General features: G+C 41.3%; 1 protein-coding gene across 4 annotated transcripts in view; it reads right to left on the minus strand.

Moving 5' to 3' along the window:
• The window catches only part of LOC121524699 (alpha-2-macroglobulin-like), a 65236-nt gene that overhangs the window by 7063 nt on the left and 32687 nt on the right, over nt 1–25486 (minus strand). For all 4 annotated transcript variants that reach the window (XR_005993165.1, XM_041810175.1, XM_041810195.1 and 1 more), the window contains 14 exons: nt 25338–25437; nt 25112–25214; nt 21179–21404; nt 19263–19389; nt 18521–18642; nt 18379–18430; nt 16948–17031; nt 16107–16283; nt 11923–11998; nt 11266–11422; nt 11047–11121; nt 10708–10870; nt 9630–9817; nt 6881–7093 (listed from right to left, as the gene is read on the minus strand). Coding sequence is in view for 3 of the 4 variants with exons in the window: in XM_041810175.1 (XP_041666109.1) it covers nt 6881–7093; nt 9630–9817; nt 10708–10870; nt 11047–11121; nt 11266–11422; nt 11923–11998; nt 16107–16283; nt 16948–17031; nt 18379–18430; nt 18521–18642; nt 19263–19389; nt 21179–21404; nt 25112–25214; nt 25338–25437 (1863 nt within the window). In the remaining variant the exon portion in view is untranslated. The remainder of the gene's footprint in view (nt 1–6880; nt 7094–9629; nt 9818–10707; nt 10871–11046; nt 11122–11265; nt 11423–11922; nt 11999–16106; nt 16284–16947; nt 17032–18378; nt 18431–18520; nt 18643–19262; nt 19390–21178; nt 21405–25111; nt 25215–25337; nt 25438–25486) is intronic.

Genomic DNA, 25486 nt, shown 5'->3' on the forward strand with positions numbered 1-25486 from the left:
ACTATGATTTGTCACTATATTTGTCTTTCACACTGAAAGACAATTTTAAAATCTTTGCGTGTGTTGATCACTCAACTATACTTGATAATGGAAAATATCTTGGCTGCATTATTGACCAAAACAAATTTTTACTACATAACACTGTCCATATTTTTGTAGTCTTTTCATCCTGACAGCAGTGGGAGAAGGATTATCTTGTGCTGTGGATATACTGGTAAACATCAGTGGAGCTAAGTTTTATGCTAATGTTCATGTAAACAGTGGTTCTCAACTAGTCAGGCGTCAAACCCCAGCACCAATTCCTTATGAGAAATCACATCCTTAACATTTAGTTGAAGCAAAACATAAATGAACATGGAAAATTAACAAACAAACATGTTTTGTAAGTGCGTGGTTACAAAAGGGGATCCATCCTGCATTCTTGTTTTTCTTCCTTTTTGTCACAGTGTCACTCCTCTGCTGACCTGCTGCATTTTCACTCACACTGCCTCTGCTCCACTCTGCCAGTCAGCCACGCCCACCTCATCAGCCAACTCTGCTCACCTGTGCTCTCAGCTGCCTCTCATGCTCAATCAAGCCAGTTTTAAGCCTCCTCTGCTCAGTCAGACTCTGCCAGATTGTTCTTAGCCCTCATGCAAGACTTTCCAGCACTCTCTTTAGGATTGACTACCCGGTACCGACCCTGCTTGTCTCTGACCTCTGAACTGCGTCTCTGCCCTGGAAATACACCAAAGCCTTCTGTCCCTGACCTCAAGTTTTTGCCTCTGTGGATTGGATTCTGTTTGCTCGGCTTCTGGACTCCTCAGCTGGTGTGTGACAGCTCTGCTCAGATACAGTGAGTGTGCTCCTCCTGGATCTTCTGGTTCTGACCCATCTTCTGTCTCTCCCCCGACTGGGCAGCTCTTCAGAAGTGATTGTTTATTGTTGACTCTAGTGCTGTTCAGCTGTGATCATTAAAGGACATTACGTCTATTCTCCTTCTCTAGTGTGTTGCTATTGGGTACTAAAACCACCCGTTACAGTACAATCTGGCCAGTTATGGACCCAGCACACACAGAATCACCACTTGAACGTCTTCAGAAAGTGGAGAATGCTCTACAACAACATGAGGCTACACTGGCTTCCATGCATCAGGAGGTCCGCCAGGCTGCTACAGCTCAAGGACAAGGGTTATCTGCATTAACTGCACAAGTGCAACAATTGGCAGCAGCTCTTAGCCAGTTGACAGCGTCAGCTCTAGCTTCAGCTCCTCCTTCTCCTCCAGTTTCAGCAGCACCAGCTTCAGCTCCAGTTCCTAGCCCTGCTCCTCTTGGACCTACACCTGAACCACGAGTGGGGACACCTGAGCGCTACGCTGGAGATCCAGAGGGATGCAATCCGTTTATTACCAACTGCTCCATCCTGTTTGCCCTGCAGCCTCTAACTTTTGCTTCAGAAGAGGCTAAAGTGGCTTTTACCATTAACCACCTGACTGGGAGGGCTCGTCTTTGGGGTACTGCTGAGTGGGAGAGACGTACTCCTGCCTGCTCTTCCTTCCAGGCCTTTTCTGCCGAACTTCGAAAAGTCTTTGGGTTGGCATCCATGGGACCCGATGCCACTGGGGGACTTTTGGGTCTTAGCCAGGGAAACCGCTCAGTAGTGGACTATGCTATTGATTTCCGCATAAAAGCCCGTCAGAGTGACTGGAATTCAGCAGCCCAGTGTGACGCTTTTCTTCTAGGCTTAGGGGACCACATCAAGGATGAGTTGGTCTCTTATGACCTTCCTTCCTCACTAGATGCCCTGATCGAGTTGGCCTCCAGGGTGGATCGGCGCATCCAGACAAGAAAGCGAGAAAGGCGTCAGAGACTGATGGAGCGCTCCATCTCCAGCAGACCACAGGTTCCTCCGGCTCCAGAAACACTCTCAGGGGAGGCTGAACCCATGCAGGTGGGGCGCACAAGTCTTACTTCAGAAGAACGGGAGCGCCGCCGCCAGGAGAACCTCTGCCTTTACTGTGGTCGTGCTGGTCACTTCGTCTCCCGCTGTCCAGCAAAAGGCCGAGCTCACCAGTAGAGGGGAATTTACTGGTGAGTCGCACCCCTGAATATTCCCCCCAACAACTACCCCTATGTCAGGTCCGTCTGTTTGCTTCTGAGAAGTTCCACACCATCGCAACATTCATAGACTGGTTCAGATGTTAATCTGATTGACGAGAACCTGGTGAGGCAGCTGGGTATTAACCAAGTTCCACTTCCGGGTCCTGTTCCTGCCAGTGCTCTTGATGGCCATCTGCTGGGGACAGTCACTCACCGGACTTCTCCTGTCCATATGCTCCTGTCTGGTAACCATCATGAGACTATACAATTTCACATCCTAAAGTCTCCTCGGCTTCCCCTCATTCTGGGCTATCCTTGGCTCCGTCGCCACAACCCCAACATTGATTGGGTCACAGGGGTTATTTTGGGGTGGAGTCCATCCTGCCACGAAGTCTTTCTCCAGCAGGCAGCTGCTCCTCAGCCACCAACCTGTTCCAGTCCTCTTCCTGATCTGTCGGGGGTGCCTTCGGAATACCATGATTTCAGGGAGGTGTTCAGTAAATCCAAGGCTACCTCTCTTCCCCCTCACCGCTCCTATGACTGTGCCATAGACTTGAAACCTGGCACCACTCCTCCCAGGGGTCGTCTGTACTCTTTGTCTGCTCCAGAAAGGAAGGCTATGGAAACCTACATAAATGACTCTCTGGCTGCTGGCATCATTCGTCCATCCTCCTCCCCTGCCGGAGCCGGATTCTTTTTTGTAGAAAAGAAAGACAAATCCCTGAGGCCTTGTATTGACTTCAGGGGTCTAAATGACATTACCGTGAAGAACCGCTATCCTCTACCTCTCATCTCTTCTGCCTTCGAACTCCTGGAGGGGGCCACCATCTTCTCCAAGTTGGATTTACGCAACGCTTATCACCTGGTCCGCATTAGAGAAGGGGACGAATGGAAGACGGCTTTCAACACACCCACAGGCCATTATGAATACCTTGTGATGCCGTTTGGTCTTACCAATGCTCCAGCCGTGTTTCAAGCCCTTGTTAATGACATCCTCAGGGACACCCTGAATAAGTTTGTGTTTGTTTATCTGGATGATATTCTGATATTTTCCAAAAGCAAAGAGGAACACATTCATCACGTCCAGACGGTCCTTCAACGTCTCCTTGAAAACTCTCTGTTTGTCAAGGCAGAGAAGTGTGAATTTCACTCGTCATCTGTCTCCTTCTTGGGATACATTGTTGGGCAGGGGAGCATCCAGATGTATCCTGCCAAGGTGGTAGCTGTTGCTGAGTGGCCTGTCCCCAATTCCCGCAAGCAACTTCAAAGATTCCTGGGGTTTGCAAACTTTTACAGGAGGTTCGTTCGAGGCTACAGTACCATAGCTGCCCCCCTGACAGCCCTGACCTCCTCTAAGGTGTCATTTTGTTGGACACCCTCTGCTAATGAGGCCTTCCAGACTCTCAAGACCCGGTTCACATCAGCACCCATCCTTCAGATGCCAGATCCTGAGAGACAATTTGTGGTGGAGGTGGATGCCTCTGATGTGGGGGTAGGGGCTGTACTTTCCCAAAGAGCTGCTAGTGACCAGAAACTTCATCCTTGTTCCTTCTTCTCTCGCCGACTCACCCCAGCTGAGAGAAATTACGACATAGGGAATCGAGAACTGTTAGCTGTCAAGTTGGCGCTTGAAGAATGGCGTCACTGGCTTGAGGGATCCAAGCTGCCCTTCTTAGTCTGGACTGACCACAAAAACCTCGAGTATATTCAGTCTGCTAAACGACTGAATTCCCGTCAAGCCAGATGGTCCTTGTTCTTCACCAGATTCGACTTCTCCCTCGCCTATCGACCGGGCTCCCGCAACATCAAGCCTGACGCTCTTTCTCGACAGTTCCTGGAGAAAGAGGATCCAGTTCCTGGTCCTGACACCATTCTCCCTTCTTCCACTCTGGTTGCCTCTCTCACCTGGGAGGTGGAGGAGAGAGTTAAGGCTGCCTTGGAAAACCAACCTGGTCCCAGCTCCTGTCCTCCTGACCGTCTGTTTGTCCCCTCAGCCTTGAGGTCAGAGGTTTTGCAGTGGGCACACAATTCACGACTTACCTGTCACCCTGGGATACGACGAACCAAAGAGTTCCTTCAGCAGAGGTTCTGGTGGGCCACACTAGAGGAGGACACTAGACAGTTTGTTAATGCCTGCCCAGTCTGCAACCAACACAAGTCTTCCCACCAAGCTCCTGCTGGTCTCCTGCAACCACTTCCTGTGCCCCATCGTCCCTGGTCTCACATCTCTTTGGACTTTGTGACTGGTCTGCCGCCATCCAATGGTCACACCTGTATCCTGACTGTGGTTGATCGTTTCAGCAAGATGGCCCACTTTGTGCCTCTTTCCAAGCTCCCATCTGCCAAGATCACAGCAGAGCTGGTCCTCACTCATGTGTTCAAACTCCACGGGCTTCCCACAGACATTGTTTCTGACAGGGGCCCCCAGTTTACCTCTGTGTTTTGGAGGGAGTTCTGCGCACTTCTTGGAGCCACAGTCAGCCTGTCGTCTGGATTTCATCCTCAGTCTAATGGCCAGACTGAACGTAAAAATCAAGAGATGGAGACTATGCTACGATGTATGGTCTCCAAACATCCATCCTCCTGGTCCAAGGAACTCTTGTGGGTGGAATATGCCCATAACACCCTGACCAGTTCTGCCACTGGGTTATCACCTTTTCAGTGTGCTGATGGTTTTCAGCCGCCTCTGTTTCCCACTCTAGAAAAGGAGGCTTCCTGTCCATCCGTCCAGTCCTTCATCCATCGTTGTCATCAGACCTGGAACCAAGCCAGAGCCATTCTCCTCAGCTCAGCAGAACGCTATGCTAAGAATGCTAATCGTCACCGCACCCCTGCTCCCTCCTACCAGGTGGGTGAGAAGGTGTGGCTTTCTACCAGGGATCTACCTTTGCAAGTAGAATCCAAAAAGTTGGCACCCAAGTACATTGGTCCTTATGAGGTTGAGAGAGTCATCAGTCCTACAGCGGTAAGGCTCAAATTGCCCAGGTCCATGAGAATCCATCCCACCTTCCATGTTTCCAAGATCAAACCCGTTCGTGAGAGTCCTCTGGTTCCTGCTGTTCCCCCTCCCCCTCCTCCCCGACTCATTGATGGAGGTCCTGCCTACACTGTCCGCCGTCTGCTTCGTTCACGCCTCCGAGGAAGGGGTCTCCAGTACCTCGTTGACTGGGAAGGGTATGGGCCTGAGGAGAGGTCGTGGGTCCCTGCCCGCCACATACTGGATGCCCGACTCATTAAGGAATTCCACCGAAGCCATCCAGAGCAGCCATCCAAGACTGCTGCCCCTACAAGAGGTTCCAATCAGGGGACATTTTCCCCCTCTTCTCCTGAGGTCTCAGATGATGAGAGTAGGAGGCTATCTTTCCTGGAGGAAGAGGACACAACTGAAGAGGAAGTGGAGCAGATGGGAACGGATGCCTCAGAAGAGTTCTAGCCCTCCTCCTAGCCCCCTCCACCCACCCTGTTTGGACTTCATTTTGTTTTGGGACGTCAAGGGCTGTCCCTTGAGGGGAGGGTTCTGTCACAGTGTCACTCCTCTGCTCACCTGCTGCATTTTCACTCACACTGCCTCTGCTCCACTCTGCCAGTCAGCCACGCCCACCTCATCAGCCAACTCTGCTCACCTGTGCTCTCAGCTGCCTCTCATGCTCAATCAAGCCAGTTTTAAGCCTCCTCTGCTCAGTCAGACTCTGCCAGATTGTTCTTAGCCCTCATGCAAGACTTTCCAGCACTCTCTTTAGGATTGACTACCCGGTACTGACCCTGCTTGTCTCTGACCTCTGAACTGCGTCTCTGCCCTGGAAATACACCAAAGCCTTCTGTCCCTGACCTCAAGTTTTTGCCTCTGTGGATTGGATTCTGTTTGCTCGGCTTCTGGACTCCTCAGCTGGTGTGTGACAGCTCTGCTCAGATACAGTGAGTGTGCTCCTCCTGGATCTTCTGGTTCTGACCCATCTTCTGTCTCTCCCCCGACTGGGCAGCTCTTCAGAAGTGATTGTTTATTGTTGACTCTAGTGCTGTTCAGCTGTGATCATTAAAGGACATTACGTCTATTCTCCTTCTCTAGTGTGTTGCTATTGGGTACTAAAACCACCCGTTACACTTTTTCTGAGATGACATGTAAATTTCAGATGGATGGATGTGTATGAGCCTCTGTACATCACAGACTTTTTGCCATAATCTTTTTCCAGGCATATACTGTATTTGCAACCCACTGAAAAGATGTGGATTGCAAATATGAACCAGATTCCATAGAAATAAAGAATGATTTCACTTTACAGAACATGGGAAGTATTGGTCTACTGCTGCCAAAGTAAAACATTATGTTCTAAAATGCATAACACTAAAACAAAACAATTTAAGCATCAGAGTTCAAACAAAACAATCAAACCAATAAACCCAACAGATGGCTATGGTAAAATTTCTTGTCAGTATGATAGAGTCTGATGGCTTTCAAGAGAGCAATGTAACAGCTATTTTTGGTTCTAAAAAACATTTTTTTACTCCTAAATACAAGATCTGTGAATAGAAATCTTCTGTACAATGCTGTCAGTCAGCCTGAGCCCATCAGTGATGTTGAGTAGGATTTTAAGCATATATACTTTAATCAAACAGACCCTACAGCCTTACTCTGGCATTATTATCTGAATTAACACAGGAACACTTTCTAAACTTTTCAGACCAATTAATCATCTCGTCCTCAACCATGTATATAATAGCACCCTCTTTACAAATCCCAGAAATTCCCTTCAACAAAGACAACATTTAAGAACTCAACCAGTTCAGTGAAAATTTTTACTCACCTGCATTGAAACACATGCAGTTCCTTTCACCTCCAGCCTGTACTTTCCGGTTATACTCTTCAACGCCTCTTCCTGGTAGAGCAGTTTGTTGTTCGGGTTCACATCAAACGTCAACTGACCGCTAGGAGACTGGACTGTCACTGTGCTGGAACCTTCTGGACTGAACACTCTGGTGGAGTACAGAGACAGAGCCTGCAGAGCCACCACAGTGTCCTACAACACACAAAACACACGAGAAGTTTGTATTTAATGTTAGAACATGTTTGTTCTTCGGTGACCATGTATTATTCCTTGACTGTTTATGGTAAAAAAATAAAAAAAAATTAAAAAAAAAACTAAACTAAACTGAAACAATCATAGTCTCAAGTTCTCTAGTTGATCAGGAGGTGTTGCCTGAACTTGAAAGGGCTGATGTGACACCAGAGGATACAGGACAACTTAATTCTTGAAGTTTTCTTTTCATTTATTTCTTCAAAATGCATAGTTTGAAAACCTGAACAAATAACAATAGACAAATAAACATCACATAATCAATGAAAGAAACCAGACATGTTGAAACACTCAACCTATTAAAAAAAACCCAGACTTTTTTAACGTCTATTTCCTGATAAAATCATAATTATCTGCTGAACCAAAACTGCTTAACTCTGCCCAACCAAATAACATTCAAACTATACAAACGTATCTACATCTAGGCAGTTCCACCATGCATCTATTAATTCAAAAAAATATCAGTTTAAATTTACTTTAATTGTTTAAATAAACAAATAAACTGACCGGTGGTGTCTCAAATGTCTCCTCTGATCTCCTGATCTGCTCCTGCTCCTGCTGCTGCTTCTGCTCTGCAGCTCCTACCTAGTAATATAATTAAGCAGCATGCTGCACACCTGGTGCATGCTGCATGTGGCTGTCTACTCTGCAGCACAAACAACTAGGAGACCCATCCACCATATCCAAACAGAATAAACCAATAAATACACCAATAAATAGAGTGTATAAAACAAGGCAATTTATGGAACAACAGACACTTCAAAGATAAACTGACATGCTGCCTGTCCATAAAACGTAGGACATGGAACAGAGACAGATCAAACCACACAGGGTCATCAAAGATGACCACATTGTCCCCTGACCAGGCCTAGGACATCAGAGTTGGTGAGCTTGTTTTTTGATTCAGACCAGGCCTTTGTCCAGAGCGATGTACATCTGAGAGTAAGTACAACACAAGCAAACATCTAGACAAGAGGAAAAGACATTACAAAGTGCTGCAAAGTGCTTCAAGTTCATTTGGACACAGACAGCCGTGCAGTGTTAGAGGCAATGCACATTGTGTTTAGAAGCTTTTGTTTGTTTTGTATTTTTTAAAATAAACATAAAAGATGAAATAACTAATAATTAACATGAGAGGACATCTCATCACCACATGTTTATATATCATCCTAGATAAAGTGAATATATATAACAGTATGGTTACTAGATGAAATAGCCAAGTGTCTTATAGACATGGACACCAATATAGACCCCATTTTACACCTCTAAACAGGCATGTCTAAATATGGTTCTATGCAAACCTATCATGACATTTAGCACTACTATTCGCCTTTATAATCTTCATCAACTTATTATGGTTAGGTAGGATTTAAGGGCCATTTGTTTAGGCCAAAATAGATGTAAAACTGTGTTTTGCAAGTTCTGGAGGAACCAGGAAAGGGAAACAGGAAGTTTGGCACACTGTGGGCCACCGTTCAATGGCCAGATGCTGTGATATCACTTTAAGTGACATTGAACGATCTCCACTGACTGGCTAAGAAAATCATTCTGTTTCACAAAGAGTTGGGCAGGGGAGGGCATAAAGGAAGTCTACCGAAGTGACCGTATGGTTCCTTGCTCCATAAAGGGATAGGCTGCCAAGAGTGAATACAAAAGCCTCAATTAGATATTGATTATCCAGATAAGTCCCTGGGAAGGGCCTCTAAAAAAGCCTTAAAATATTTTCATGCCAAGCTCATTGTTAGGTAGATCCCTGTAGACATACTGAAGCAAGAATCTGAAGGTTACTGTGCGGTAAAAATGACATGCAATAAATGAAAATATGTCATTTAAGGCAGAATAATGGATTTTAAATCTGTCATGTTCTTTTATATTCATTTGACCTACAGAAATGTTGAAATATTATAGTGCGGTGAATTGAGGGATGATGCTCTTCTTAGAGCAAATGAAAAGCTGTTAGCTACTGGGTATGTCCTGTTGCTCCCTGGCTTTATAAACTGAAAAGAGATGATCTCTAGGATCACTTTTAACTCAGAGGGAAGGGCCTTGTATAGAGATTGATGATTTATATGACTTGCAATTAATCATTCTGACGACATGTTTCCCTTTTTCTAAAGTTATTTGGGGGATTATTTTTATCAAAGCAAGACTTAAAAAAGCCACAACTGATCAGAAAATAGCTGCATGAAGCTTGAGAGCTGCACATTGAGTGCCACTGCTGTAGGGATAAACTGTTGGTAAATTCATAAACAAAAATTAACTAGAAAATAAAAATCAATTCTTTCTTATGCCATTTCTGACATTTCCTGAAATTTTCATCAAAATCTGTCCAGAACTTTTTGAGTAATGTTGCTAACAAACTAACAAACCAACTAACAAACCCTGTCGATTACATGACCTCCTTGGCGGAGGAAACAAAGAGAAAAGTGATATCAATAACCAGAAATCTGCAGTCCTGTCTGTTCTGTTTGTGACGTACCTGTGTAGAGGAGAAGCCTCCATACTCATTCTGCTGTCCTGTCAGCCATCTGATGATGCGGGCGGAGTATCCCAGGTCTTCATCAGTAGGAGAAACACTGAGTTTGGCCAGAAGCACATAAGAGCTGATCTCCACAGAGAGAGAGGCTGATGTTTCTGTTTCATTCTGAGACCAGTGAAGTAAATCGCCTATAAACAGCCATCAAACAAGCACAGATTATGTGAGTTTGCTGCATCTGTGCATTGGAAAATGCAGATTGTGATAGCTTTTTTTCATTTTTAAGTAACATGTCCACTAAAAGGTGGCAGTTTAGGTCTTCTAGCAACTGATTCAGCTTTTACCTGATCATCTCCAGTGGATGTAATGACAAGATGACTGATAAAATGTATAAAAATTAAATGAATTTAATTTTCACTGTCATAAAATCCAACTTGCACAACAGCTTGAAACACAGTGTAGGGGATCAGAGCACATCCCTCCAATTTTATCCTCTCTACACTGGCTTTCAGTATGTTCCAGAAATGGTTTTAAGATTTTAATGGTAACTTTTAAAGCTCTTAATGGCCTGGCTCCTGCCAACATTTTAGATCTTTTAATCCCTCATGAGCCAACACATACCCTGAGATGCTCAGGCAGGGGTCTCTTAGCTCTCCAGGGGCCCGACTGAAATCTAAAGGGGAGAGGGCATTTTCAGTCATGGCTCTGGAACTCCTTGCCATGAGGAAATCAGATCGGCTGTATCAGTGACTTTTTAAAAAAATCTCTTCTTAAGCCATACCGTACTTTTATCGAAGAAACTTTTTTGAGTTTTCTTAAATTTTAACTGGTCTACTTTACCTGATTTTATTTGAGTTTGACATGTCTTGATCTTTTTCAATTTCCTGCCTTATTACTGGTATTTTATTTGCGTTGTAATTTCTGTTGCTTGTGAAGCACTTTGTAACTCTGTTTTGAAAAGTGCTCTTTAACTAAAGTTTGTTATCATATTTTTATATAAATAAACATTGATTGATTGATTTATTGCTTCCTGCAGGGACTGAGTTTCAATGAGTTATCAGTGTTCGGGCTGATCGCCCACCTTCCTGTATGGCAACTGTGTCCAGGTGCTTCAGGAGGAGAGCGCGGGTCTCCACTTCTCCAGCCAGAGTGAAGACGTATGCCAGCAGAGCTGTGGTGTACGTGTTACTCAGGTTATCAATGGACTGCTTTAGGCAGGACAAGCTTCTTTGTACCATGTCGTGCTGTAAAAGAATATTTTGAAGTAGGCCATTTTCTTTATCACAAAGACACTGTTCAGTAATTCAAATAAATCAAATAAAAACTGAAATAAGTGAAAGAATCCAACAACTATAGGTTATTGCTTAAATAATTCTAAGTTTCAAACTTTTGAGGAGTTGATGTAACATTTTTTACTTACATTTACTGGCGTGTTCATCTCTAGAAAGGCTGCAGTGACATAAGCACTGAGAGTCACTTCATCAGACACGCCTCCCTGTAAGGGAAAGAAGGAAGGATTACAGCGTAATCACGTCCAAAATCCAGGTGCACTTGAACCAGAGGTACTTTTTAATAAAGACAAAATCTTCCTGGAGTGTAAATTTAAGTTTTAGTCAAACTCCAAAAGACTTTTAATTACCTTTATTCTGTTGTTGAAGAATTCCCCCAGCTGTTGAAAACAGCCATTTTCTTGTTGTTTTCTCTTCAACCAAATCTTAGATTCTTTAATACTGGACTGGTCAGTGAAGATGAACTTGCGTGCTTTAACAAAAGATTTCAGCACAAAAGCAGTCAGCCTGTGAAGGTAAGGGCAGACATTTACAAGTGTGTATTTCACAGACCTCCACTAGAGATATGTTTCCTCTCCTTTGTAGGGTTTTAATCAACACACACACACAAATTACACAGTACTTTCCTCTTCCTTATTTTTTCGTGCAGATTGTTTCTAATGAATATCAACAAGACTCTAAAACTGAACACTGTGAAGTGCAGCTGCAAAACAACGGATATCTTCATAGTTGGTCATTCTTTTATTGCCCTTAATAGTCTTATATCAACCCTCAAGTGTCTCCTTACCTTGGACAAAACCTCAACTGAGGTTATACCTTAAATAATATCTTAATATTATCAATGGAAAACCAGAAAGGGGAGAGATCAGTCAAGCTAAGCCACACAAAAAAATGTCATATTTTAGTCAAAATACCAGTAAATATACATTACATCAGTCTTAAAGTTAAACTGAAAGTTCGTTTGTTTATCCACAGAAAAAACATCACTGAGTCAGTTTTGTTCTCACCAGGTGTTCCCATCTCCTTTTCCAAATGCGCTGTAAGCACCATTGTCGTGTTTGTAGTTCAGCTGTCTCTGGTAGCCTGTTTAAAATGATAAGATATACACTGAGATTTGCACTGTTGAAAAATAGATACCTAAAAATGTAATCCAGTTATAGAAGCCCAAACCACTGTCATAGTTTAACTTCACTCTCCACCTATTTTACCTGTTTATTTAGGCCTAGTCCACATGTAGCTGGGTATTTGTGGAAAACAGATGTTTTTCTGTGTGTTTTGGCCTTTTGTAAAAAATGCAAACAGTATTCTAATTAACTGAAAACACACCTTACAGGGAGCTCATTCCAAGGTGAAACCTTTTAGAAGTTCTGTTTACAGCATTTATGTAGGGACAGGGAGTCTTTGGCCTGTATCACACTGTATGCCAGTTTCTCTTGTTTGATGTCACTGGTGTGCAACATTATCACGCCAGACTTGGCAGGTGTTACCTTGCTAAGTGGACATTTAGACATGTACGCACAGGTGCTCTCTCACTATACTGATGAACAGGGATGCCTGACTGTAGAGTGAACAATTAATTGAATTTTAATCGAGATCACGATTTTCCAGCTACCCATGATCAAAAAAACACAATTGTTTGCAATGATTTAGATTTACACGTGTGCCAACCATGAAACACTCCTCATGCTCATCTATTTAATATAGTTTGTAATAAATCATCCTGTATAAATCTAGTCTAAATATATGCCATGTTTTGTGAATATCCTCTTAAATCAACATTAATTATATCAACTTTTTTTGCATACAACTGTAATCTGCTGATTCTGCCCAACTCCTCTCATCTCTTCTCCACGAGCGCATGCACACACTCCCTGCATCTCATGTATCAGCCTCTGCTGCCTCTCCATTTATTGTGTTAACTGCATTATTGGTACAGTATATACATACACATCAGCACATACATACACCAATGTACACTCATGTTTATGAGGAGCAGTGCAGATTTCACCTGATGGTGTTAAAAACTCTGACAGCAGTGGGGATGAATGATTTGCAGTAGTGCTTTTCTTACAGGGTGTGTGTAAGAGTCTGCAGCTGAAGGAGCTGCTCAAGGCACCTGCAGTGTCACACGGAGGGTGAGAGGGGTTGTCCATGATGGATGTCAGCTTGGCCAACATCCTCCCCTCCCCCACTTCCTCCACAGAGTCCAGGGGACAGTCCAGGACAGAAATGGCCCTCCTGACCAGCTTGTCCAGTCTCTTTCTGTGCTCCCTCCTCCCTAGCAGATCACTGCTAAAAAAGAGCTGACACCACCACAGAGTCAAAGAATGTCCTTAGCAGAGCCCTGCTTACTCCAAAGGACCTCAGTCGACTCAGCAGATGTAGTCCTCTTTGGCCCTTTATGTAGAGGATGTCTGTGTTTGTTGACCATTCTAGTTTATTGTTCAGGTGAACATCCAGGTATCTGTAAGTCTCCACCCTCTTGATATCCAAACCTGGATGTTCACTGGTGCAGTCTGGAGTGACTTCCACCTTAAGTCAATCACCATCTCCTTCGTCTTGCTAATGTTGATCTGTAGGTGGATGATCTCACACCAGCTCACAAAGTCCATGATGACCTGCCTGTACTCCAGCTCATTCTCAGACACACAGCCCATGATGGCTTTTTCATCAGAGAACTTCTGCAGGTGGCAGCTCCCACAGATGTAACAGAAGTCGGAGTTGCAGAGGGTGAAGAGGAAGGGGGAGAGCACTGTCCCCTGTGTTGCAGACCACCATGTCAGACTCGCAGCCCTGTCGCCTCACATACTGTGATCTGTTGGTGAGGTAGTCCTGTGTCCATACAGCATGGTGACGGTTGACTCCTGCTTCCCCCTGAGCAGTCTGGGCTGGGTAGTGTTGAAGGCACTGGAGAATTAAATCTGCTCAAGAGTACTCAGGCGCTTCCCTTTTCTTTCAAGCCAGCATATACAGTCAAGGATGAAAGTATTGGCACCCCTGGAATTTTTCCAGAAAATACACCATTTCTCTCAGAAATTGTTGCAATTACAAATGTTTTTGGTATATACATGTCCATTGCCTTTATGTGCATTGGATCAACACAAAAAAATCTGAAGAAAAAAGAAAAAATTGACAATTTTACACAAAACTCAAAAAATTGGCCAGACAAAATTATTGGCACCCTCAACATAATATTTGGTTGCACACCCTTGGAAAAAAATAACTGAAACCAATCGCTTCCTATAACCATCAACAAGCTTCTTACACCTCTCAACTGGAATACTGGACCACTCTCCTTTTGCAAACTGCTCCAGGTCTCTCAGATTTGAAGGGTGCCTTCTTGCAACAGCAATTTTAAGAACTCTCCATGGATGTTCAATGAGATTTAGGTCCAGACTCATTGCTGGCCACTTCAGAACTCTCCAGCGCTTTGAGGTATGTTTGGGGTCATTGTCCTGCTGGAACACCCATGACCTCTGACGCAGACCCAGCTTTCTGACATTAGGCCCTACATTGCGGCCAAAAATCTTTTGATAGTCTCCAGATTTCACAGTCAAGGCACCCAGTGCCAGAGGCAACAAAACAACCCCAAAACATCCTGCACCATGTTTGACTGTGGGCACTGTGTTCTTTTCTTTGTAGGCCTCATTTGTTTTTTGTAAACAGTGGAATGACTTCCTTTTCCAAAAAGCTCTACCTTAGTCACATCTGTCCACAAAATGTTCTCCCAGAAGGATTGAGGCTTACTCAGGTACATTTTTGCAAACTCCAGTCTGGCATTTTTATGTCTCTTTGTCAGCAGTGGGGTTCTCCTCGGTCTCCTGCCATAGCACTTCATCTCATTCAGATTATGACGTATGGTCCGAGCTGACACTTTTGCATCCTGAGTCTGCAGGACAGCCTGAATTTGTGTGGAAGCTGACTGAGGATGTTTATCCACCATTCCAACTATCCTGGGTTGCATTCTTTTGTCAATTTTTCTCTTCTGTCCATGTCAAGTTGATTAGCCACAGTTCCATGGTTGTAAACTTCTGGATTATATTACACACAGTGGACAAAGGAATTTCAGGATCTCTGGAGATGATCTTGTAACCTTGAGATTGTTCAAAATTTTTCCACAATTTTGCACCCTGAGTCCTCAGACAATTCTTGGCTCTTCTTTCTCTTCTCCACGCTTGGTGTGACACTCACAGGCACACAACACAAAGGCTGGGTCAACTTTTATAAATTCTAACTGGCATCAGGTGTGATTTCTAGATTGCCAGCACCTGTTACTGCCGCAGGTGAGTTTAGGTGAGCATCACATGTTTGAAATAAAAAAACAGTTTTAAAAGGGTGCCAATAATTTTGTCTGGCCAATTTTTTGAGTTTTGTGTAAAATTATGTCAATTTTGTCTTTTTTCTTCAGATTTTTCTGTGTTGTTCCAATGCACATAAAGGCAATGAACATGTGTATACCAAAAACATTTGTAATTGCAACAATTTCTGAGAAAATGGTGTATTTTCTGGAAAAACTCCAGGGGTGCCAATACTTTCGTCCTTGACTGTACAGTAAACCTCTTCTTTCCCTTGCCTGATTGCTTGTCACCATGCCTATGCAAGTCTTCAATCTCTTACTGGAACATTCCAGAAACAATGCAATTTTTTTATTACCCCATTTCATTTGATATGAAAATAACTGAACTTTCTTCCTTACATGTTGCAGCAACAATAGTTACTGTTGAGAATTTTGCAAGTACAACATACAATGATTTCAAAACCACTTCATCTTACTGTCTTATATCACATATATATATATAATTTTTTATGCATTGTTGTTCCAACAATGTGAACTTTTCCCACTAGGTTTTAATCCCCTGTGTGGGATACATTTGTACATTCTGTGAGTGCTCAGTAGGTGGAGTCTGTTATCCAACAAGGTTGTGGGTTCAATCCTCAGTTCCTGCAGTAACACATTAATGTATCCTTCAGCAAGACATTTAACCCCACTTTCCTCCCACTGCTTCGATGGTGGCGTGTAAATAGGCATGGATACGTATGAATAGGATTAGCTTATACTGACAGCCTATTTTTTCAGAGCAACCTCTACCAGTAAGTGAATGGAGTGAAAGGGTGTCAGTGGGTAGGTGTGACTTGTAGGAGTTATACTGAGTTTCTTTTTAAAGCTGTGAGAACAACAACAGAATCCTACCACTGATTAGGAAGTTTGTGGCCTTTTTCTTGATGGCTGCAGTCAGCTGGTGAGTGTTCTTCAGGTATTCCAGGATGTAGATGTTTGGGGCCAGTAGAGCCATGTTCTGCTCTCCACTTCCGTGTGGCATCTTTAACAGACCATCCAGGTTCTTCAGGGCCCGGCCCAGGATGTCACCTTCACAAAACAGTAACTTCATCAATTCTGACCTGAAGAATTAAATGAAAGTCAACAGCTAGAAGAATACACACATATGACCTATTTGCCTTTTTCTTTTGTTCACACTGTCCATAGACTGAAGGTGTATCAACATTGACAACTCCCCAAACCAAAACTTTTATATACCATAACCTCCTCCTGATTGGCTAGTGTAAGTCATAAGCTCCGCCTTCTCAATGTTAACAGATGGGATATGTTGGGATGCGTGATCAAACTGATATGCATGTCAAATACATCCTTTTTTCAAAGGTAATTTTTGGGGCTTTTTGGCTTAAATTGGATAGGATAGCTGAAGAGGGACAGAAAACATGGGGAGAGAGAGCCCATGTGAATGGGTACCTGCTGTACCCCCGAGATAAACCGGCATCCTCCGGGTCTCATCATGTTCATTAATGTTCAAGTGTTTTCAAGAAGTTTGGTTTTATGTAGCTGTTTGATGCCATAAGAAAGGGGTATTAAGTGATGGATCAACTCAAAAATGCAGCGCGGTGTGCAACAGTTTATCTAAGTAGAGGAGGAACCATGAGAGGAATCATTGCAAATACAAGCACAGGAGTCACTGAACTTTTCATAACCCTTACAGTGTTTCATTAAAATAAAGTTAAAGTAAAATAAAGATTACCCAACACAGAGAGTGAAGCTCGAGCAGATCCATCAATCACGTCATCAGGTAGCTGCAGCTCTACTTCCTTTGTCAGAGTCTCCCCTGTGAAAAGATTACAACAAATTAAAACAAAATTTTAAGAGCTGGTGCAAAAATTGAAGACCTGATAGAGAAATCATGTACAGTTTCTTTTGTTTTTCGTTCATGTGTTAGATGTGTATCAACAAAGACGACCAAAAAGCAAACTTTGTTCAAAAACTTTGGTTTCTGTGGAACACCATTTTTGATTTATCTAAATCCAGCTTAAAGCTAACACATCCATCTGGAAAATCTCTCATAGACAGCGTTTGCAAAAGGGCAGATGCTTTGAAAAAAAAAAACTAAGAGGGTGATTGGATGAACGTTCTCTCTGTCACATCTTTACAGGTCAATCAGAGCAGCAAAACATGTGACATAGCCGCTACAGAGCTGTGTCCCTACTGAAGGAGTAAACTCCATAGAGAAAGAACTGCATAACGCGAACCACGGCAACTGTAGACATGTCAGTATACGACTTTTGTCATTTTTGGACAGGAAACAACTCAATGCTGTTCTTTGTTCTTCTTTCAACAAAGAAATGTCGTCAAGTTCTGATAAAACTGGCGCCATAATTGCTAATGTCTTCTGCCATAAATGCACCGGTCTCTTGTTGCTGCTTGATTATGTCACGACTCTAATGCCTTTCTAACAGGGCCCAAACAGTTCAGACAGGAGCTTTGTGAGATGGATTTGCCAGTGAGAAACACGGAAATGGGTGTATCCTTCTGCTTTGCAAGGATAGCTTAGAGCCTGATCCAAAAATAATTCACTCCATAAATTGACCAACAGAAAATTAATAACAAACTATTAAGAGAATGGATCAGAAATTTTCTAACGATTTTCAAGCAAAATCTCAAGAACATTTGATGGTTTGAAACATGCTGATAAAGTGCTTTTTCTCAATTCTGAAGTGAAATGAAGTCTTTCGATTTCAAACTGTTGATTGAATCGATATGAAAGTGTCATTTTTGCCTTTAGAAACTGTGGTGATTTTTGTGTGTGATTATTTTACAATAAGAAGACAAAAATACTACTTATGTTGAAAGAAAACATATAGCAAGTGACATGGGCCCACTTTGAAATCTGATTGCCCCCCTCAGGTAACACCCCAAAATCCTAAACTGTGACTGACTCTATGCCTTATCAGCGGTGGCACTGTGATAAGGTCAAATATTTAGACTGTGTTACAACAGGCTGCTGGTTACATTCTTTGCTTTTTTTAATTTATTTATTTATTTATTTTTTATTCTGAAAGACTGATCTGTTTATACTCCATTGTGTCTCCTTTTAAAGTAAAATTGGAGATACATGCACTGTGTGTCATTAAATTTGTGTCTTGTGTTTGGGCCCCTTCGACTGAATACAACAAACCTTTTGGACAGAGCAGCCAGCTAAAGGTTTTTGTCATTTCTATTCCCTCAGCCTGAAAGAAAATCAGAGGTAAATCATAAGTGCACCGAAACATTGTTTCATAAATAGTCAATTATTTTTCTACTTTGTTTTATGTACCCACCTTCACTATGAAGGTTCGTGTGACTACATCGGTACGACCTCTTTCTGGCACGCTCACAATCTCATTGTCACATGACAAGTGGGACTCAATCGCCTCAGCAGACACCGTCACATTTACAACCCCTAAAAACACAAAAACTGTGTATTAGCATCACTACACTTTATGTCAAGTTGGTAATGAAATTATGTTTTAGTTTTATTACTCTGTAGTTTGCATTTAAATCACAGATATTAAAGCAAGTTACAGTAGCTCAAATCAAGATAAAGTCAAATAACATGTAATGCAAAGATTTATTTTTTTTCTATTAACTAGACAAGCAACCATAACTGCTATGAAGACATGGAAAGCATCATTGGAACGACAAAACTGAGGGCTTCCACAGGAAAAAAAAAGTAAGAGGCTATGATTTTTGGTTCAGAAGTTATTTAACTTTTTGACAAGATCAGTCTCAGAGGGTGAAATACATTTTGTACATCATAATAAAGGCATATTAGTTCCAAATATCAGTTATCAGGCTCATGAACAACTAATACTTGGTATTAGTATCAGTCCTGAAAAACCATTATTGGTCAACCCCTAGAAAAGACAAAATGTTCCTCCAATTCCAACACCATGAAAGGGCTGTTGCCTAAATGGGTGGATATGAGAAACAGTCTGTCTGGTGTCCCAGGTTAGAAAAGATAGAAATCTTCAGTAAGTTAGACACAAGCTTTGGACACAACAATCAAAGTGTAGCTCTTACCTAAGACTGAAGGGTTCATGGTCCATCTGAAAGTTTTACGTTCATTGGCACACAGACAAGATGTATACTCTTCACCAGAGAGTGGGGTCAGGGTATAATCTGAGGAGGTTGCTGGGCTAACAGTGACCTGTTTAAGAAAAACAATCTCACTTTTAACCCAAAAGTGGCTGTACACAACTCAAAAGATTCCAGTATTAATGAATCTAGTTGTTTCACAAACCCCAGAATGTTTTTTTTCCTTTTTTCTTTTAGTGCAGCACCCACACACAAACTCCTACACCAACATTGTATTTTGTGTTAAGACACTTCTTAAAATCTGGTGACCTTTCTTCTTCTTACCTCAAATAGAGCTAGAATTCCTATTCTCCTTTAAAGGTGAAGTTCAAAGTAGTGGGACATCAGGGCCAACAAGGCCTTCTCTGAAGGCTTAGATTCATGAAATTATTTTTCATGATGCTATACATTTTTTAACAATACTTTATGTATGACGGAGATTTTTTTGTTTTACCATTAGTCTAATATCTTAATTTTGTAGCCTCTCTCAAGCGTTGTAAAGAATGGTGGGTTGCTTTAGCTTCATTAGCTTTAGCTACAGCTAATGCTTCACTAGCTACAGTATGTAATTAATGTTACTACATAAGCCAGCGTAGCTAAGTTAGCTTTAGCAAACATGGCTACATGGCTCACAAAGCTGTTTTGTAAACTAAGCTTTAGCTAAGCTCCATTCTCCACGTAGCTTATGCAGCTAACAAAGCTTTGTTTGCTGCATTACAAAATTTTCATGGAGGACAAGCTTTCTTTCTTTCTTTAGTTTGACTGTTTGACCAGGTGTATATAAGGTTTTTAATTAGATTTTGCAAGTCAGGTTTTTAATTTTTAAACTTTGGTATCCTAACCCTTACACTAGTTCAATCTGATTTTATTTCAAAAGTTTAAGCATATACAGTGCTTAACAAATTTATTAGACCACCTATCATATTTGTCTCAGAGACTATCCAGCATCATGAAGTGCTTTAATGCAGACTCTTTCATTTTCAGTGTGCGCTCCACGTTTTACCACTTTGAACAGGAATGAGGGATTTCAAATTGAATTCACCCAAATGTGAGCCGGCTCACTGTGCTTTTCTGAGAAGTCAGAAATGAATCAAACATAACATTCAAGCACTAAAACTCATTTTTCTGTTCAGGAATGCAAGTAAATAACTATAATTTGACATATTAATCAAGAAATATTAATGTGTTTTGTTATTTTTCCAGTTTTTTTGTGGTAAATTAGTAAATTTGAAAATTCATGGATAATAATAATTATATTTTAGCATTAAAAATATCATTTGGGTTAAAGAGCTTCTACATATTGGTGTATTAACCATTGCAGAAACATAAAAAATGATTTTGGTAATTACCAATGCTGTCAATTTAGGGCAGCTGTGGCATAAACCTTACTTTGGTTAGGGTTAGGGTGGTCTAATAAATTTGTTAAGCACTGTATTTCCATTCTGACAGAGACCACATCTCACATGAACAGTCTGTGAGAAGGGCTGTCAGAGATGTACAGTCTGCAGCCAGACCCCTCTTCTTTATTGTAGTTGGCCACAACAGAGAGTACAGTCTAGACCTGCCCTCTTTGTAAAGTGTCTTGAGATAACTTTAATTATGAACTGGTGCTATATAAAAAAAGACTGACTGATTGATTGATTGATTGATTGATTGATGGATTGATTGAAATTAAATACAAAACATCAATTGAAGTCTCCTTTACTTTAAACTGCTTTTGTCATTTTTTCTCATTAGTTGTAATCACAAAGTGCTGCACAAAAGGCTTTAAAACATTCAGACACAAAATCAATGCATCTATTTGGGATTTAGATAACAGATAATGTTTGTCAGGTTATAATGAGAGCAAAAGCCTTGGTTACCATGATGCACCTGGACAGGTAGTTAAAGACAGTTCCCTTCAGATCAAACTGCTCCCCTCGGATGATGGAGTGAGGCAGGCTGAGCTCAAGGAAGAACGGCTGAAAGGCTGTAAGTGTCTCTCTAGGAGCCAAGCCAAAACCCTGAGGGCTCAAACAGAAAGCCTCCGTCTCCCAGGTGGTGATGGTGTCAGGGACAGTGAGGGACAGATCTGTTGATCCTGACTCTCTGGATAAGTGAGACATAAAAAACATACAGAAGTGTGAGTTTGAACAAATTTCTGCTGTCTGAGATCAAGATTTTGTGTGATCTGTAATCTCTTTACAATGGAAAGACTTGTGGTAGATCTATTGTTTCATGCTACAAAGATTGGTATTTGTTAAAGAGTTTTCTTATCTGTGATGATTTCGCACCATAAATTTGAATAGTCCCTAATTTAAATCTCTTCAAATGGGGCAGGCACACAAAGTACACAATCCACTAAGTCATGCAGTTTTCATGCATTTCATTGTTTGTACACTCCTGGTGGATTTCATGTTATCTATTCTTTCATTTGCACAGGTTTAGAAGCTGCTAAAGAAGTGAAACCATTTAATTAATCATACTCCAAGTGTATGCATTCAAAATGAAGATGAAAAGAAATTCACTTCTGAGTTACTATTTACTCAGTAAACATTTTCATAAACTTTGTTTTAGTTGCTACCTTAAAGTCTCCTTCAGTTCAACATGTTGCTTATGATAAGAGTATATTTAAGGTGTGGTTTCCCTTCACTGACAAGTCATTCCAATGACAGCACATACAAAAAAGCATAGATTCATAGCCATACATTTACGCCTTGCAGCGAGAGAGAGGGAGAAAGAGAGAGAATAAGAAAAGAGCGGTGTAAGGCATGATTTTTGCTTTAAAATGATATAAAGTCAATCAGATCAGACAGTGTAGAGATCAGACTGTGGATGAGAGGGCTCTAGACACTCCCTCAAAAAGTTTGCTCTCTTGTGGTAGAAAAGCAAATCCCCTGCCGTTCCAAGTCAAACCAAGTCGAGCCAAGCTGCCCCTTGTAATGGAAAAGTCCCATAATACAGTCCATTATAGGTTGTTTGCAATCCCATGACCCCAAATATAGCCATAAGGAATTAAGGGGAACAGAGGAAAGTACTTTAAAACTCCAAATGAACTGGTGTGCTGCAATTATCAGAAAATTTCTACATACTCTGGGTGTGAGACCTACATTCTACAAAAAAAGTGAGGTTTTTTTTGTTTGTTTGTTTTTGTTTGTTTGTTGTTTTTTTTATCACAGTTCAAGCAATTTACCTGGCATGGAAGTGATCAAATATCACAAAGAAATCAGTTCTGCACACCTAGTGTCATGCGTTGTAGGGCTGGGCGATATATCATGTACTACTAATATAGTAACTAATGTAATCATAGCTGTGAGCCTGAATGGTGGACTAGACTGCAGGGTATTGACCTTTGGTTGCATGCAGGATTGGTGAGTTTTGTGAAGGTTTGCTTCACCCTTAATGAGGAAAATAATCATTTTATAATCAGCAATAGTAAACATAACACAGAAAACGTTTCAGAATTTTCCATACACTGTAAAAGACTTACTATTTCACAATTTACATATTAAGATTAAAGAGATTAGTAAAAAATTGAAAGTCCTTTTCAAAATTAAACAGTGTGCTAAATTTGACTTTATACTGATTTTTTACTCTTTCTGCATACAATTTTATTAAAAATCCAAGAAAATTTTCCTTTTTAATTACTAAACTGATATCATTGAGGGCTGAATTAAACATTATAAAGCTACTTAGAGGATATTTCAAAATATCGTAATATATTAACACTGCATAGCAGATAGATATGCCCATTCCCTTGTTTTCACTGGCGAATCCATCTTGTTAAGCTCCCATCTGAAATGTTTGGGCCCTGTTAGAAAGTGACAGGACCAATCAGTGTTGAGGGGCAGTACTTTTGGGTGTGGCGGAGTCGTGGCACAGGCAAGCAGCGACAAGAGGCCAGTGCAGTCATGGCAGAAGAGATTAGCGTGGATGCTGCAATAGCGTCAGTTTTATCAGAACTTGATGACATTTCTTCGTTAAAAGAAGAACGAAGAACAGCAGTGAGTTGTTTTCTTTTCAAAAATGACAAAAGTTGTATACAGACATGTCTACAGTTGCCATAGTTCGCGTCATTCCTCAGTAGCTGCTCAAACGCACCTCAATCGCGGCTACATCACATGTTTTGTTGCTCTGATTGGCCCGTAAAGATAGACAGATAGAATGTTCATCCAATCACACTGCGAGTTTTTTCAAATCCTCTGCCATTTCCCAAATGTTTAGTATTGAAGGTTTCCCAGACAGATGTGTGAAACAAATCCATCTGGCATGTCAGGTTAGTAATATATATCGTGTATCAGAATACAGCAAATTGCAATATAAAGTTCAGGCCAAATCGCCCAGCCCTAATGTGTCTCTACCAGATGAGGGGAGAAGAGTGTTTTGAAGAGTCTTGTAATGAGCGTAGAGGCTAGCCGAGCCACTTTAACATAACAAAATCACTCATTTTGTCATACACATGCATTTAATTGAAACAGTGATGTACTATTAACCAAATAAGCCTTGTGGGTTAAGCGACCAAGTAATGATGTGTCCGTTCTACAAAAATGTCTCTTTTATGCTAGCTCCTGTCTGAGTGTCAGTTTCCTTTCCTCCACCCTGTGATGTCATTTATTCAACATTTACAAAGCCAAACTGTTACGAAATGAAGAGCCGTTTGGGAAACAAACAATCAGCTCTACTGAGCTGAGCCAAATAATCTGGATCTAATAAAAAAGACAGAATCCCTGTTACTGGATGGGTGTCAGACAGTGTTAATTTTAGCAGCTATTTATAGTTTAAGTCTTAGTTTTAGCCTGAAGATGAAATGTCTTTTAGTTTTAGTCCCATTTTAATCATTTCTACCCTTTTTAGTTTTAGTCTAGTTTTAGTCGACAAAAAGTCAAAAACATTTTAGTCTAGTTTTAGTCCATAAAAAGTCCTCACATTTTAGTCTTTACTTTTAGTCCAAGCAATTATACTCTTGCCTAAATCATGGTAGTGTGTTCTATGCACTCTGCTCAACCTGGGATCCCTGCTTTATACTGCTGAGAGGCAGATTAGCTACAGATGCTTTGTTTTTTGACAGATTTACCCAAAGTGGAGAAATGTCTCTGATTTTGAATGTTAGACTAAAACTACATTACATTTTAGTCTAGAGTTTGTCATCTTGAAGAAAACTAAACTTAGTTTTTGTTAGTTTTAGTCATCACAGATCTATTTTTGTTAGTCTTAGTCTAGTTTTCGTCATGGAAAAAAGGCTGTCAACGAATATTTTCCGTCATGGTTGTTGTCGACGAAATCAACACTGGTATCAGATGAAGACATCAGGACTTAATCTGCAACATTTTACAACAAAAAATAGCTCAAGAATCAAGATCTTTTTATTTTTGCACTTTGAAAGCTTAGCATGGACATGAACAGCTCAGACATTATGTGACTTCATCTGCAAAGAACATATTAGACTTAATAAAGGATGTATGGTAATAACTGGTGTATGAAACATTCCACTTTTAACATTACACAACAGTGTCTATTACATTATTTTAATCATAAAATAGTCATGATTATTTGCAAAAATCTTGTCAAATACCATAACACCGTATGAGATTGATACAGCATCCGCCATGATGATGAGAAGATGGATTCTGACTGATGTACTATTTAACAAGTTTCCCAAATTTAGTATCAAATGAGCTCTGATCTCCACTGGACTCTTCATGCAATTGAAAGTTTGAAGACATGAAATCACTATGAGGTTTTCTTTTTAAACAAATCTAATATCATTAAATTTAAAAAAAAGGCCAATAAGGGAAGAGACTCTGACAGAAACTCACCCCACTTCCACCAGTTTCCATATCCAAGTCTCAGGAAAGAAAGTGCGAGGGGTCATTAAAGGCTGGTCTGAATTTTGTGTAGAGAGAACATTAGATTCTGATTCTGAGGACACAGAGGAAAATTTTACATGAACCAGAGGTCAAAGTTACATTTTAAACATTTATAAACTGATGTTTGTAAAATGTCAGCATGCTTGACTTTACAGAGTCAAAGAAGAGATTTCACCCATATGAAACCAAGGAAAACTTGTGTATATTTTCCCCTTGAAGATCAAACATGAAGGAAACTTGGTGAACATATTTGTGACAATCTTCAGGCCCAGCTCCTGGATAAACAGACAGTGTAAAGTAATGTTAACACAAAACTGGGTCCAT

The sequence above is a fragment of the Cheilinus undulatus genome, linkage group 2, assembly GCF_018320785.1.
Source record: "Cheilinus undulatus linkage group 2, ASM1832078v1, whole genome shotgun sequence".
NCBI classification, from domain to species: Eukaryota; Metazoa; Chordata; class Actinopteri; order Labriformes; family Labridae; genus Cheilinus; species Cheilinus undulatus.